The following is a 16,995-nucleotide window of genomic DNA, read 5'->3' on the forward strand; positions in this document are numbered from 1 at the left end:
TAAGTTCCAAATTTTCTCTCTCCTTTTTTTTCCCTCCCCCTTTTCTGAGATAGTAAGTAATGTTCAATTATGCAAAACACATTACCATAGTGGTAATGTACAACTAAAATTGTTGAGAAGTCGACTCTTCATCCATGACTCTTTCATTTCCTTAAAGGTCACTATTCTCATTGTATCCCCCTCTATTTCTCTAAGCTAAAAATGCCCTTTCTTTCAACTCTTCCTTGTATTCTATGGCTTCAACTCCCCTTACCATTCTGATTACATTCTTCTAGACATTTTCTACCTTATAGATACCCTTTCCAAGAATGCCCAGAACTGGACATACCATTCCAAATATGATCTGACAGGAATGAAACATAGTGGAGCTAATAACTGTCCTAACTCTGCTATTAATGAAGCATAATATCATAGTAAGTTGTGGCTCCCACATCACACTATCAACTTCTAGTGAGTTTTCAGTCCACTAAAATCCCCAGGTCTTTTTTGACATGTACTGTTTTCTGATTCTCAGAACTATAAGCTGTAGAGTTGATTTTTAGAATTTGTTAGAATTTATAATTGTCACCATTACATTTCAACGTGTTAGCTTCATCCAATTTCTGGAACCTTAGGACAAGATCACTTCGTATCCTAATTCTATTACTGAGGTTATTAGTTAGCTGAATCTCTCCTCTTCACATTATCTGAAAATTTGACAAGTATGCCTAATCATCTTCCTAAGGAAATATTTAAAATATTAACCAGGGTACAATATACTATTCCATTAAGTATTTACCAATCAGTTCTGAACCCACCTAAATGTACTACAATCCAATCTGAATCTCTCCAGGTTGTCTATATATCCATCTTTTTGGATCTGAGTTTCCTCATCTGTTAAATGAGATGACTGAAATCAATTTGGTAAAAGTCTCATTCAGCTCTAACATTTCTGTGATTCTAGATTTGGATCCAGAAGTCCTAGCTTTGAATCTTAGCTCTACAACTTATTACTTCTGTGATCTTGGTCAAGTCAATCCCTGAGCCTCATTTCATATATAAGATGAGAATGTTGCACTAAAATTCTAGGATTTTTATAATCTAGGATTCTTTGTAAGTGGAGCAAGTTGTAACATCAAAGATTTTCAACTGAAAGGTCATTACAGGTCATTTAGCCTATCAGATGAGAAAACTGAGATCTAAAGAGGTTCAGTGTCCTACCAAAGTCCTAGAAGTAGTAAATAACAGAGTTGATGTTTTAAGTCAGGTGGTCTCACTTCAAATCCAATCCAGAATTATAGAATCTGAGATTTGGAAGCAATCTCAGATTATCTTGTCAAATTTATGCCTGAACAGTAATCTTCTCTATGACATTTCCTAAAAGTGGTCATCTAGCCTTTACTTTAATACCTTCAGTTAATAGGAACCCACCACTTCCTAAGGGATGCTGTTCTCTTTCTGGACAGATCTAATTAGCAGAGTGGGCAACTGAGGTGGTGAAGTGGACATCTAGGGTCTGGAATCCTCTTCCCAAATTCAATTCTGGCCTCAGACACTAACTGTGTGAGCCTGGGCAACTCTCTTAACCTTTTTCCTCAGTTTCCTTATCTGTAAAATGAACTGGAGAAGGAAATGGCAAACCATTTCAGTATTTTTGTCAAGAAAACCCAAATGGGATAACAAAAAGTTGGACACAATTGAAATGACTCAACGACAACAACATTAGCAGCATATTACATTAGCATAAAAATTGTGAGAAACCTCAGGAGATATCTGTTTTAAACTGTACCCAAATAAGAATTGGTGACAAATGTCATCCAGCGTCCAGCACTGAAGATGTTCTCCCCTTCCTGAGGTAATTCATTTCAATTTTGAATAGCTCTAAAATTTTTTTAAGTTTTTCCTTATTTCAAGCCTACATTTAACCTTGGCCTTTCCACCATATTTTATAGATAAAGAAATTTGAAACTCAGAGAGGTCACATGACTCCATTTTGCCCACTGCTGCCCTCTTAGATCCCAGCAAAACATGCCTAATTTTCTATTCCATATTAAAACACTTCAGACACTCCAAAGATGGTTCATCTTTGCACCCTAAATTTTTTCTCCAAGTGAACATCTCCAATTCCTTCAGCTTATCCTCTTAGAGCCTAGTCCCTACTCCCCTCATGGTCCTAACTGCCCTTCTTTGGATCTGCTGTCATTATTAGAGAGTTTCCCAAATTGTGCCACTCCTGGTTTATCACTTCACTCCAGATGTCCCCTGCTCAGAGCTAAGTACAAGGAAACAGACACAGCTCTCATTCTGGATACTCTATGCCTCTTGATTCAACCTTAGATCACATTAAATTTTGTAGCTCCTATGTCACATTGTTGATTCAAATTGAGTTTTGGAGTCCATGAAAATCCCAAAATGATTTTGACATGAACTGTTCCAAATCGTGGAGTAAGACTTGAGTCTAGGGTTTTTAGGTCTATTTTCTCAACTCTCAAATGAGGGATTAAATGAAATGTTCTCTCAGATTCCTCCAAGATGTATTCTATGAGCCAATGTTGGTATAGTGGGAAAAGCACTGAAATAGAATTAGAAGACCTATCTCCCCACAGAAAGGTTTAGAAATGTATCCACCATTAAAAGTTTCCCAGCTTTGTGTCATTTGTAAATCTAATAGAAATTCTCCCTATGCTTTTCTCCAAATTACTCCACTTAGAATCTCTATCTTTCAATTTCCTCAACTATAAATGGAATTGATTCTTTACCTTGCTACTTCATAGAGTTCTAATGAGAGGTAATGAGCAATATGGATTATCTAAAGTACTGAAAGAATGTAAAATATTAATAATAGGATAGAAAACCCAAAGCCAGATGAGAAAAATTTTTGCTTTGAGAATTGAGAAAATTTTGTGCTCTTCTAATTGAAATCAGTGTGCATTTGCTATCTAAAAAGTAATTCTTATAGCTATAATAAAAACATCTAATATTTATATAACACTTTGGTAAATGCTTTAAAATTATTATCTCATTTGGTTCTCACAGTGTCCCTAGGAGGTAGGGTGCTATTGTGCATATTTTACAGATGAGAAAACTGAGGAAAAATTGAGGTTAAATGACTTGCCTGGGATCACGCAAATGGTAAGTATCTGAGGAGGGATTGAACTCAAGTCTTACCTCATGCCTGGTATTCTATCTACTGCACTACCTAACTGATCAGCATGAGAATATTCTAGTGATAGATCTTTGTCAAGAAAAAGGAAAGCAATTAAGTTTTGAGGAGACCATATATAAAATAATAATTCATTTTTAAATAATGCTTTAAGATTTATAAACCACTTTCTTCAAAGAAATGAAACAACTTGGGGCAGCTAGGTGGCGCAGTGGATAAAGCACTGGCCCTGGAGTCAGGAGTACCTGGGTTCAAATCCGCCCTCAGACACTTAATAATTACCTAGCCATGTGGCCTTGGGCAAGCCACTTAACCCCATTGACTTGCAAAACCCGCCCCCAAAAAATGAAACAACTTGCATGGGACTTAATTCATTTGAGAACTGAGGGCAGGAGATGTATATTTTTGTATCATCATTATGTACATGTTAGAAATTATGAGCATGGATGAATTAACCCAGGAACTCACCAAGGAAAACAGGACCTTGATGCATACTTAGAATTAAGGAACATATAGGATGTTAGTCATTGTGGAGTCCTCTTGTTAATTACTGAAATGTCATCTAAAAAAATTAAAAACTGGAGCTATGATGTTAAAATGATCTTATTTATTTTAATCTGTTGTTTTTGTTTAAAGCAGGAGTGATATTTATTTAGTACACATATTCATGATGAAACAGTAATGAAATCTCATTTCCAAAAGAAATTTGCCAGTATAATCATGCTGTTGTATTAGATACATGATAAGAAAAGCATATGGTAGACAAGAGAACCTTCATGATCTTTTCTGCCCTAAAGAAATCTGTGCATGTTCAAACTCTCTCAGATGGAAAAAGGGGGGGAGGCAGCAGCTAGGTGGTACAGTGGATAGAGCACTGGCCCTGGAGTCAGGAGGACCTGAGTTCAAATCTAGCATTAGACACTTATTACCTAGCTTTGTGATTTTGGGCAAGTCACTTAACCCCATTGCCCTGCAAAAACCAAAAAAAAAAAAAAGATTGAAAAAAAAGGGAAGGAAAGAGTTTGGGGGTTACTAGTTGATGTTTTAGAATACATAACTTCCATTTGGTTTTATGTGGCTTTCTCTCCCCATTCTGTGAATTTAAATGACTTGATTTTTTTTCCCGTTAGGTGAAGGCATTCTTATTTCTTCAGAGGCTACAGAACTTCTGGATTTTATAGATAACCAAGGACAAGTGCATGTGATTCAGAAATACCTTGAAAAGCCTATGCTTTTAGAGCCAGGTCATCGCAAATTTGATATTAGGTAATTTTTTAATTGATGTTTCTGGGGTTTTTTAATACTTAAAAAAAGAAATATGAAAATGATAAGGATGGTCCAGGGCATGTTGGTTAAATCCTTTTACATTATAATTAACAGATTAAAAGAAGTAGATTTTATGCAAATAAGGAAATATTACTAGTGGAAAGAATGATGGATTTGAATTAAAGGAGGCCTATGTTCAAGTTCTGCCTCTAACTTATACTGACTGAGGTGTCCAATATGTACCAGGAACAGGTAGGTAGATAAGGTGGATAAGGCACTGGACTTGGAATCAGGAACTTCTTCCAAAGTTCAAATCTAGCCTCAGACATGTACTAGTTGTGTGACCCAGGTAAATCATCTAAATCAATTGCTTCAGTTTCCTTATCTGTCAAATGAGCTAGAGAAAGAAATGGCAAACCTCTCCAGTATCTCCGTCAAGAGAACCCCAAATAGAGTTGGGGCTATGGAACCCCAGTTTATATCCTGAATAGACTAATAAGACTCCAAGCTGTAGTGGAAAAATTACCAGTCACACAGCCTTGGACTTGGACTTACTGACTGATCAAGCCTTGATAACAAAAGAGGCGATTATTCAACATAGATTGGTATTAGACTACCTTTTGGCTGAAGAAGGAGTCTGTGGCAAACTGAACTTATCAAATTGTTGTCTAAAGATAGATGACAATGGGAAGGTGGTAAAGGAGATAACCAGGGATATCAGAAAGTTGGCACATGTACTAGTCCAAACCTAGACAAGCTCCTTTAGTACCTCTTTGGATGCATGGGTTTACTGGTTCATAGTGGAAACAGTTACTGGGTATCTTACTATTTTATGTGTGTGTGTGTGTGTGTGTGTGTGTGTGTGTGTGTGTGTGTGTGTTTCCTGTGTATGAGCCAGTTAATAACTTGTACAAAATTCTATCAGCAAATTAGGACTGGTGTATGGCTCTAATAATGAAGAGGTAAAAATATTGAGAGAAAAAGTCAGTAGTGCTATCAAAGATGAGGATTTCGAATTAATTTGAGGAAGATATTGCTGGTGAAGTGTGAAGACCAAGTAGTCATTTAAAAGAAGAGGGAGGAGTTGTAAGGAATGAAGGGCTTTGTTGGTCTTCACAGGGTGTGGAGGGGGGGGCCCTTTGAAATTCATTAAAAAGGGCGAATGGCCCCAATCACAAAACTGGGAGAGTTCTCCTAAATCCCATTCCAAAGATGACAAACTAGATTAGAAGAAACTAGTCCTTAACTGGTCAAGAGCAACCTAGTCTTGACCTTCTCCTTTGCACATGCTCAAAGAGATATATCTGTTCTTGCTCATTAATATAATGAGCAGGGTGGGGAAATATATAGAAACCAATGTATCAATTAGATTTGTGACCCCAGCCTATGGTTGGCATGAATGGGGCAGGAACAAAGTTTTTCAAAATGCATAAAAGAGCTTGTATGTTGGGATTTCCCCACCCTTCTCTCCCACCATGGGAAAGGTGTGCCATTTTGTTAAGATATCTTAATAAAAACCATTTTAATCACTCTGGGGGAAAAAAAGAACCCCAAATAAGGTCACAAAGAGTCAAATATGACTCAAAACTACATGTGCCAGGCACTTTGCCAGGTGCTGAAGACATGAAGAAAGGCAAAAGATAATTCCTGCTCTTGAGAATTAAGCAGATCTCTGAGACTATGTGTCACATAAATTGCTGATGTGCTTCAGTGGAGTTTTCTCACCAAGAATTCCCTATAGCAATGAAATAAATCAGTTCTTAAAAAAATTCTTTCTATTAAAATCAGAATTTTTGTTTTTCCAAAAGAACCAAAACTCTTTGTTTTATTACAGATGATTTTACCTAGTAAAATTAGGGAATTTATTATAATTTTGAAAACAAGTTGAGACACCATCAAGATTTATACAAAGTCAATAAATGAGATGGAAAATCCAGGGAGGATATTCCCTGTCCCAGATATGTGTAACACCATATATGAATGTCTGTTTTCCATCAACTGTTTAAGAGTTTTGTGGGTATGAGATTATCTTTAGTATTTGTTTTATTGACCAGAACCTCATTTATCTTGGTCTTAAGGTAGCTAGGTGAAAGGATTAACAGAAGAGAAGAGGAGAGGCAGATGCTCTTTCCTGATCAAAGCAATCCTGAGGTCATCCAAGGATACTATCAGTGTATATTCAATGATAGCTTTCATCTTACCTCCCAGAAGGTATTTTAGTTTTCCCTGGAGGATTTATGTTCTAAATTGATTATTATTTATCAACTAGGATTTAAATTATCCAAATCTTGGATATATAGATATATATAGATAATAGAGTAGATTATAGATATAGATAATATAGATATATATTATATAGATAATATATAGATAATAGAGTAGATATAGATATAGATAATATATAGATAATAGAGTAGATTATAGAGTGTAAAAGTTATTTAATGAATAAGTACTTTCTTATCAGAGTGTAACAAATCATATTAAGGAGTTTCTTGTAAGCTTAATGTTTTGTCTTCATGAGATCCTTGTGCAGGATTCTTCATTTCACAGATATAAAAAATTACATTGAAGTAGGTCACAAGATAAAGAATAAAAACCATGATAAATGACCATTTAAATTGGGATCACTCTTCTAGAAAAGTTCTTCTCCCTGGGTCTGGCTTCAGATTTATTCTTTCCTTCCTTAAATCTCAACACCATCATAAACCAGCTTCAGAATAGCTTTCTATAAGATGTTCTAAATGTTGTAACTCATTTGTTCAGTGTAGTTAAGTCTTAAAGTTGTCATCCCAAACACTTTGTCAGAATTTATCTTTTGGGTTAAAATATGCTTCTTTCCTACTAAAATTTATGTCAAATTATGAAAATAATTACTTTGGCACATTTTTTTGTGTGTGAATGTTCAAATGCTTGAGTAAAAAAGTGACTGGTCTCTTTTTTTGACAGGAGCTGGGTCCTAGTGGATCATCAATATAATATCTACCTCTACAGAGAGGGCGTACTTCGGACCTCTTCAGAACCATACAATATTACTAATTTCCAAGACAAAACTTGCCATTTGACCAATCACTGCATTCAAAAGGAATACTCAAAAAACTATGGGAAATATGAAGAAGGGAATGAAATGTTCTTTGAGGAATTCAATCAGTATCTAATAAGTGCTTTGAACATTACGCTGGAAAATAGTATCTTATTACAAATCAAACAAATAATAAGGTAATTTATTTGTATCTTTTTTTGTTAGCTCTGGCAATTTTTAGTGGAGATTTGACTTTGTTCCCCTCCATAGAAAGGAGTTCCTCTCCCTTCCCCTTTCCCAAGAATGTAGGCTTTTACATGGATCAAGATGAGACCATTATTATTATGGTTTCAATAGTAATAATAACAATAACAATAACTTCTGTGTACTATGAAAAATTGAAGTTTTTACAGGATTTCAACTATACTCTTAATGATGTCAAATTCAAATCAAAATGGGAGCCATTAATCAAATTCAAAGGATTCCTGTTGGAGACATATTGATTTGGAAAACCATATTTATATTATTCATGCTTAAATGTATTTTGATTTAATTTGTTAAATATTTCCCAATTACATCTTAATCTGGCTCAAGCTATATTCCTAGGGCTGTTGGTCATCTGTGTCCTACAGGCCACACATTTGACACTTCTGACCTATGTTATCTCATTTGATCCTTTTGACAACTCTGTGAGGTAAGTACTCTAGGTGTCAGCCTAAGTGACTTACACCAGATTAATGTCTAGAATTCAATTCTCCTAATCCCTAGTTGATCATCTTTAATACTAGTCCCTGGTGTCTATTGTATGTTCAAATAATCATCCTGGGTTTAAAAAAAAATTTTTTTTAACCACATTCCTTCTATTCTTTGTGTTTCTGGTCCCAAGTAAGCAAATAGAAGTAAAGGTCATTGATACTTGCTCCCTTCTTACTGGTCACAAATTGAGCCGAGGGATTTCCTAATTATCCTTGTCCCAAAGGAATGTATGTCCTGCCCGGAGCTATTTCTACTTCAGATAATTAAAAAACAGACTTTTTGGAACATCTTTTGCTCTGAGAAGGTAGAAAATCAAAATTAGGTTCTGGTTGCTATTTAAGTTACTTTCTAAGAGAGATTTTCCAGTCTTCTTGATGATGGGGAAGGGAAACAAGTGGTATAGCATATAGAAACAAAAGAAATTCTGTGCTCATTAACTATTAGATGTAGTTTTTGTCTGTTTCTTGGGTCAAATTTGTATCTTTCTATCAAGTGGTATAGTGTATAGAAACAAAAGAAATCCTGTGATCACTAATTATTAATTGTAGTTTTTGTCTGATTCTTGGGTCAAATTATTTGTCTTATGTCCTCTTGCAGTTATCAGTCAGAAGAGTATAATGGAAAACTTACTTCAGAATCTAGTGTCTGAGGTTACCAATTGATTATTTTATAGATAGGACAGATTACAAAAAAGAAATAAATGTAGCACTTAGATAGCTCAAAAGTTTTAATGACTTTAAACTTATAGTTCCAGTCTAATTAAATAGATGATAATTTTTCTGTATGCATTTTTATTTTTAATAGTATTTATTTCTTCCAATTACATGTAAAGACAATTTTAATATTTTTTTTAATTTTGAATTCCAAATTTTCTGTATTTTAAGTTTTATTAATAACTTTTGACATGCCATATGATTTTCATGCCATAGTTAATTCACATCATATAGCCCTTGGGACAGCTAGGTGACCCAGTGAATAAAACATTATTCCTGAAGCCAAGAAGACCTGAGTTTAGATCTGGCTTCAGACACTTGAGTCTAGTTGTCTGACCCTGGGCAAGTCACTTAACCCCAATTGACTCTCCCCCTCAAAAAAAAAAATACATTGCCTTTTCCAATTGAAATTCCCATTAAAAAAAACAAAAAGGGATAGAATATACTATTCTCTGTACCCATAATCTCTACCTCTCTCCTAAAAATAGTGAAGTATGTTTTCCAATCTGTTTTCTGGGACCCAGATTTGCTGCCTTCTAGTGCTGTTTTCACTTTGTATTTATTCTATTCATTATTTACATTGTTCTGCTTATTTTGTTCTCTGTTATTAGTTCATGCAAGTCTTCTCTGTTCCTCTGAATTCATCCCATTTGTCATTTTTTTACAACCTGCTAGTAGTATTCATCTACTGAAGTTTGTCAACTAATTCATGTGGGGTCACTTTATAAACAGTTTTTGCTACTTCTAAAAGTGCAAGATGAATATTTTGGTATATGTGCATCTTCCTTTTTTTTTGTCTTTGACCTCCTTGGGGAGGTCAAAAGGCCCTTTTGGTCAAAGAATATGAGTGCTTAGTTATTTTTGTTTTTATGTTTTAAATTGTTGTTCACAATGTTAGACAAATTTATAGCTCCAACCAGATTGTATTAGTGTGTTTCTATTGTACAACTTCTCCAATGTTTACTACTTAATGTTATTTTTATCATATTTGTCACTTTGAGGACAACTAATTACATTTTTCTGTGGAACCATGTATGCACAGATCAGCAGACTAAGGATTGGAAGTAAATTGAATTGATGGGAAATAAAAGCATTAATAGTGTTAATCAAATTGAAAACGTGGCCATAGTGGAACCAGACTTTTAACTGGACTAATCCTCTTGAATTTAGAAATATTGTTACCATGAAACTGAGAAAAAGGTCTTCCCTGTAGAAAGATATCACATCCTCCCCACTATCTGCTGAGGGTCTGCTTCCCAACTTCCTTTTTCACTTTAGCTCCTCAAAACTTCTTCCAGATCTGAAATCCTACAAGTACTGGCAACAAAATAAAAAAAAATAAAATATGCTCAGAAGTTTTAGTAGACTACCAAAAAGCTAGTGTGATCTTGAGCTTCATTGAATATCTACCATGAGAGAGAATCAATTTAACAAAAATTTTTGTTATTGCTGTTCAGTTTTCTCTGTCATATCTGACTCTTTGTGATCCCATTTGGGTTTTCTTGGCAAAGATACTAGAAGAAGGTTTGCTATTTCTTTCTCTAGCTTATTTTACAAAGAAGGAACCTGAGGCAAACAGGGTTAAGTTATTTGCCCAGGGTTATTTAAGTAGTTAGTAAGCCTAGATTTAAACTCAGGAAGATGTCTTGCTAACTTCAGGCCTAGTGTTCTGTCCACCTTGCTGCCCATATTTATTAAGTATTTACTGGGTTAAAAACTACTGTACTATAGTACAATTTCTGTATTGGTCTGAAAACACTGAGTATTTTGTGTTCAGTTCTGGTGTGTTTTAAGAGGAACATTATCAAATTAGAATGGTATGCCGAAAGAGCAGCCAGTATGAAGGGATTCAAAATTGTGACATATTAAGGATACTTTAAAGGAGAGGGTGTGATGTTAACTCTAGAGGAGAAAACTTGTGGGGCTCATTGATGAGGTGAAGAATATAAAGGGCACATTCAGATAGTTGAAAGATTATCATTTGGAGAAGTCATGCTATTTTTCCTCCATGGTTCCATAGAGACAAGCTAGGAATAATAAATAGAAATTACAGGGGAACAGGTTCCAGGTCCCTATGTGAGCAAATTTCCCAACAAGTTTGCTAATTTTGGGAAATGGAATGGATTGCTAAGTGAGATAATGAAATTCCTGTCACTGAAAGTAATCCAAAACTGTATGACTATAGATAGAGAAGATTTGTACATCAAATAAGCCATGGAACTAGATGACTTCTAAGGTCTTTTTTTTTTTAGGTTTTTTTTGCAAGGCAAATGGGGTTAAATGGCTTGCCCAAGGCCACACAGCTAGGTTAATTATTAAGTGTCTGAGACCAGATTTGAACCCAGGTACTCCTGACTCCAGGGCTGGTGCTTTATCCACTGCAGCCACCTAGCCGCCCCTAAGGTCTTTTTCAATGCTTAAATTCTAATATGGGGAGAGCATATAATAAGGTAATTGACTTGATAGAAATAAAATGTCCCCAAATCCAGCTTTGTCTTTCAAACTTGAGTTAGTGTACATTTTCAGCCTTTGCCTGTTTCTCCTGTCTTATGATTAGAGGCAATCCCACCAAAAGTGAAACTGTAAGAAAACAGACATGAAAGTAGTAAGAATATGGTATGCTGGGTGAAACAAAGGAGGCTCATGGTCATATATTATCTTCTTAACATAGTAAGTTAAATTGTTCTTGGGTTTGGATTTTTAAAATGATGTAGCATAAATGCCTTTATCTTTTTTTCTGTCAGAAAACCAAAAATTCTTTCTAGGAAAGAAAAAATTACTGATTTTTCCATCCTCGAGAAAGTCAAACTTACAGGGATGAATTCCTTAAAAAAAAATTCTTGTTTGATTTGACCATACTTGTTAGCTATTGGCAAATATCTTTTCTCTTTCTTCTTCAATCATTATATGCCAGGTACATCCACTTTTCTCTCATTCTTTTCAAAATCCTCTTTAATCTGACTTTGACCTGATCACTGAATTGAAATTACCCTCTCCAAAATCACCAGTGATCTCTTAATGGTCAGTGCTAGTGACTTTTCTCAAGCATATTGTTCCTGGAAGGAGGTCAATATTTTTGCTTTTCTTTGTATCTCCAGTTCTTAGCTAAGTGCTGGCTCTCAGTAAGCACTTAATAAAAATGCTTACTAGGCAGACCTGAAACATATTTGATGACAAAAAAATTGCTGCTTCTAAAGCTTTTATTTCCTGTGTATTTAAATATGGCAGTCATCTTAGAACATGACCATAAATAAAATACATTTAGTCTAAGGTTAATCAGTTTTTGTTCCATTATTCAGCCCTGAATAAATTTCATTTTTTTCATCGACCTGGAAAGATTGAAATTTCTCTTCATTTTATCTAAATATCACCTGCTATAGAATGACTGTGGCTATGCTATTTGACCTTTTCCCCCTCAGATTTTAGTGTCACACATTAAAATGCTAAGCAATTTACATTTTAAGGAGTGCTTATGTAAGAAAAATTCCTAATTAATTGGAGCCTTCTACATTTTCTTTTCTAAGATAATATAAAAAGGAGCTGTGGTAGTTTCGTGAATTTGATTAAAAGTATTTTAAAATAATTTTTTCCCAAATATTTTGAGGCCCTCAATAGACCTTTCTGCTCCCCATAACTCACACAATCATACAGGGCAAAATTATACCTGTTCTTATTTTTTGAAATATATATAGATGAAATAGCCTCTTTGAATGATAGTCCTAGGAAACAAAAGGATTATCTTTAAGTCAAAACATTCCAAATTAATGCGTACTTAGAAAAAGTCAAGCTAACCTAAGTTTCCCCTATGTTATTTAGAATTTTAAATCTATTTGATGTCTTTCCTAAGCTTTATTCTGAACATTTAATGATCTCTTGGCTTTGTGCCCCACATTTTGTTGCCTATCCAATTAGATTCAGTAAAAATTTATTATAGTTCTGTTACATACTCAGCTTTGTGCCAAGTTCTGAGAAAATAGAAAATTTTTTAAATTTTTTATTTTGTTCAAATAGTCTATTTGGAAAATGTGGGAGATGTATGCTACAGTCTTTCCAATCCCATGTTTTTCTCTCTCTCTAGTGCATTCCTCTTGGAATGCATTTTGTGGAAGAGCCCAAGCTAGCCTTCATTTCCCTCCTAGCCTAATGTCTGGCTTCTGGACTTCAAAACTATTTCCCTAGACCATCATCTATTATATTAAAGAGGATGACCTTTATTAGACTTCAGTTTGTCTAAGATAGGCTTTGTGTATTAAGTAAAATTATTACTTATTGACTAAAATGGGGTAGCTATGTGGCATAGTGGCACAGTCTCAGCCCTGTAGTCAGGAGGACCTGAGTTCAAATCCTGACTCAGAACTTGAGCAAGTCACATAAGCCCATTGCCTTGCAAAAATCAAAGAAAAAAAAAGATAAAACATGAATCCCAAACTTCTGTATAAGATGATGTATGCCCCACATCTGAGTTGTTCTTAGAGCAGTGTCCTTAATTTTCACTCACAGTTAGCCTGGCAAGTATAATGCATTGTTTTAGAAATTAGATTTCCTTTGCATTTGAGAATATTAAGATTTTCATAGAATTTCAAAGTTGGAAAGGCCCTCAGAGACCATCTAATTCAACCCCTACCTAATCTACTAGTGGTCTTCACTTTTGCTTGAAGACCTCCAGTAAAGGGAAAGTCCTCCATTTTCTGAAACAGCCCTTTCTACTTGGAGATAGTCTTAATTATCAGGAACTTTTTCCTTACCTCAAATCTAAATTTTCCTCTTTGAAACTTACCCCCTTGGCTCTTGACTCTTAATTTTGTTCTTTGTGTCCAAATGGAACAAATTAGCTTGTTCTAGTTAGAGGATGAGCTATTCTATGGAATTTAGTAGGTTAATTTAGAGCAGAGTATATTTTCATTCTCATTTAAGGAAGGTGAGTATTCTTGACCAACATTTCAAATAAAGAACCACTAGTGGTATCATTGGGCTCAGACTTGAATAGTGGGGTGACTTTTTCATTGTTGCTCTTTATTCCAACTGTCCTGACTATCAGATTTGTAGTTACAATGGTCCTTAAAACTTATTATGAAAGTGTTATGAATTGCATTTCATACCTGAAGAATTAACTCTTACTGAAATCATATGAATAGTATCAAATGAACTGAAGTTCATATGTAAAATGATAAGTAAAAAAGTCTAGCTGGGTGGTGATGCAAAGTTTTAGTAAAAATGGGGTCATGAAGGATCTTAGATATCATCTATCCCAACTCCTCATTGTACAAATAAGGAAGTTGAAGCTCAGAAAGGGTAAGTGACTTACCCAAGGTCACACTGTTGGTAACAGCTGGAATTCAAAGAAGGTCTTGATATTACAAGATTAGCATTCTTTCCATTGTATGATAATTTCCAGTTTTGGTAAGGAATTAGGCCTAAAGAAGTGAATTTGCCCATGGTTGTATAGCTAAAAACTGACTGGGTCAGGATTTGAACCCAGTTCTTCCTGACTACATTCCAGCTCTTTTTTCATTCTGTGCTCCATTTCTAAAACAAAACCAATTGGCCATAAGCACCATAAAAAATAAAGTGGTGCAAATTAGGCTAAGGGTTGAACCACTCCCAGTATGATCTGAAGATGGCAAAAATACAATGGGATTGACACTTCCTTATTTCTAGGCACTGGACCTGTCTTCCTGCCTAAGAGCATATTTGGTTTTTTGGCCACCCTAACACAACATTGGCTTATATCAAGCTTTCAGTTCACTAAAGTTTCCATATCATTTTTTTTTTGACAAACTACTCTCTAACTATGCCTCTCTATCTTGTATTTGTAAGGTTTATTGTTTGAACCCATGTAAGCCTTTACCTTTATCCCCACAAAATTTCAGCCACTTAATTCAGCCCAAAATGTCTGATCTGTTAAGTTTCTTAAGCCATCTCTCTCCAACAGTGTACTAGATACAGCTCAGTTTACAGGCTCTGAGCTTCTCTTAGTTTCTAAAGATTCTGAATATAGATTGGGGTTGTTATTTGAGTTTATGCTGAGTCAAGACTAAACTGTTAACAGTAACTTATAGCTACTCTGTAAAGTAGCTTTGGAGCAGCACATTAAATATACATATATATATATATGTATATATATATATATGTATATATACATATATGAGAAGAGAATGAGTAACTATATTTTTGCTATACTCTTGTGCAAAGTTTTAACTTTGTGGAAAATACAAGAGGCTTGTTTTTAAAACAATTTGCAGTTGATACTGGAGTCCATCATCTTAAGATGGAATATATTTAAGATGTAGATTTTTAGTAGAAATGAAACTATTATACCCATTAGTTGATACATTTGCTTTTCTAAGTTTAATTTTTTTTTAATTCTCTGGCTGTGAATACAGTACAGACCATCTGATTCAGCAGCATGAACCAAAATCCTGAAATTTAAAGACCCTAAGCACAAGTCAAAATCTGTTTAATATTGTTGCTAGGTTTACATAAGTTGCTGCTATGGATCACTGAGTCTTTTCCACAAACAATTTTTGTTGTACCTTGCTTGTGAATAAATGACCTGATCTGGAAGGTCAAGATAGTATGTATATATGTATATACATTGATATGTATAGCACTGCTATCACTGAAAATTCATCTATCTACTCAAAAGACTTTGCATAATAGCTAAAATTAGTTAATTGCCACCCCCCTTTTCCAACAGCTGAAGAATATCTATTCTTAGAAATAAGTGGCAATTAAAAAAATTTATTTAGTAGCTAGTATATGTAGAGCATGGTGCTCATACCCTGAGAAAAATACAAAATCTAGATAGAATGCAGTTCTTACCCTCATGGTACAAATAACACAAATATAGGGAAACAATATATGATATTACATAGTAAGAAGACAAGAAAAATGAAAGCAAATTTATAAATGGTACAAAGTCTTTGAAATGTAACATGAATTGGAGAGAGAAGGTTGCCCACACTCCCCCTCCTACTCCCTATACCCAGAGAGGAGGCTTGGATGATTATTTTAAGATGCTCAGTCATCTTGATTTAATTCCAAAACAAGCCCAGATTTCCTTTATTGGATTAAATTCAACAAACATTTATTAAGCACTTACTAAATCTTATCCTTGCCTATTATGTATTAGATGCTTACTAAATATTTGTTGAATATATGTTTGGGACAGGCAATACAGATGGTCAAGGAATTGGGTCCAGAGTTGAACATGAGGACAAGAACTGGTATGCCTTGGGGAGGGCAGGCTGGTTTGCCTTTGGGAAATGGCAAAAACTGAAACTGACCCCCCCAAGCTTCTCAGGTAAGCAAAAGCCCATATTTTTAATTCCAAACTCTACATGTGGCACCTAGACATGAAATACAATTGTTTCTGAAGAATTAAAACTGATTAACACATAGAGGGAATTGGAGAGTTCATAGTGAATATGAACAGAGAGTTACCTATAAAAATTAAGGAATTCTGAAGAACTAGATTAAAATATAACCTCAAGAGACTTGAAAATAATACCCTTGAGGTGTCTGGAGGTAGGCTTCTAACTTATGCAGTGGATTCCTCCTGTGGTCAACTTATGGAAGTACAGGGACAAGAGTAACACAGGATGCACAGACACAGAGGAGTTGCCATCTGCATCCTTTAATAGGTACTCATGAATGGTTGCAATCACAGATGCATTTGAATATGTGCTGAGAAAAAAAAATGGTCCTTGCCTTCAAGGAACTTATAGGAGAGATGGATGTAGTGAGGAGAAAGAAAGGGAGCATTATATAGATAAGTATAATAAAAGGTAATTTGAGTGGAAAACACTAGCCATTGGTTATATCAGAAAAGACTTCCTCTAAGAAGTAGGTCCTAAATTGACCCTTGAAGAAGTTAAGGACTCTTAGGGGGGAGAGATTAAAAATAAGATTTTCCTTTTATTCATATTAAAATGTGATCTTATGTGATTTGGTCCAGTGTTTTAGTCTGTTGAGATCCTTTTAGTTTCTATTTTGTTGTCCAATGTGTTAGGTATCCTTGCCAACATTTTGTCAATTTCAGATCTGGTAAGCTTTCTATCTATATGTTCATCCAAATTATAAAATGTTCCAAGCAAAAT

General features: G+C 34.8%; 1 protein-coding gene across 2 annotated transcripts in view; it reads left to right on the forward strand.

The window, feature by feature from the left end:
* Positions 1–16,995, forward strand: part of TTL (tubulin tyrosine ligase) — a 43,486-nt gene that overhangs the window by 18,255 nt on the left and 8,236 nt on the right. The window contains exons 4-6 of one of the 2 annotated variants that reach the window (XR_012473322.1): positions 4,273–4,408; positions 7,355–7,624; positions 16,068–16,199. Coding sequence is in view for 1 of the 2 variants with exons in the window: in XM_074209287.1 (XP_074065388.1) it covers positions 4,273–4,408; positions 7,355–7,624 (406 nt within the window). In the remaining variant the exon portion in view is untranslated. The remainder of the gene's footprint in view (positions 1–4,272; positions 4,409–7,354; positions 7,625–16,067; positions 16,200–16,995) is intronic. The other variant, XM_074209287.1, reaches the window with a different exon arrangement.

This window comes from Macrotis lagotis, chromosome 1 (assembly GCF_037893015.1).
Source record: "Macrotis lagotis isolate mMagLag1 chromosome 1, bilby.v1.9.chrom.fasta, whole genome shotgun sequence".
In the NCBI taxonomy this organism is placed as follows: Eukaryota; Metazoa; Chordata; class Mammalia; order Peramelemorphia; family Peramelidae; genus Macrotis; species Macrotis lagotis.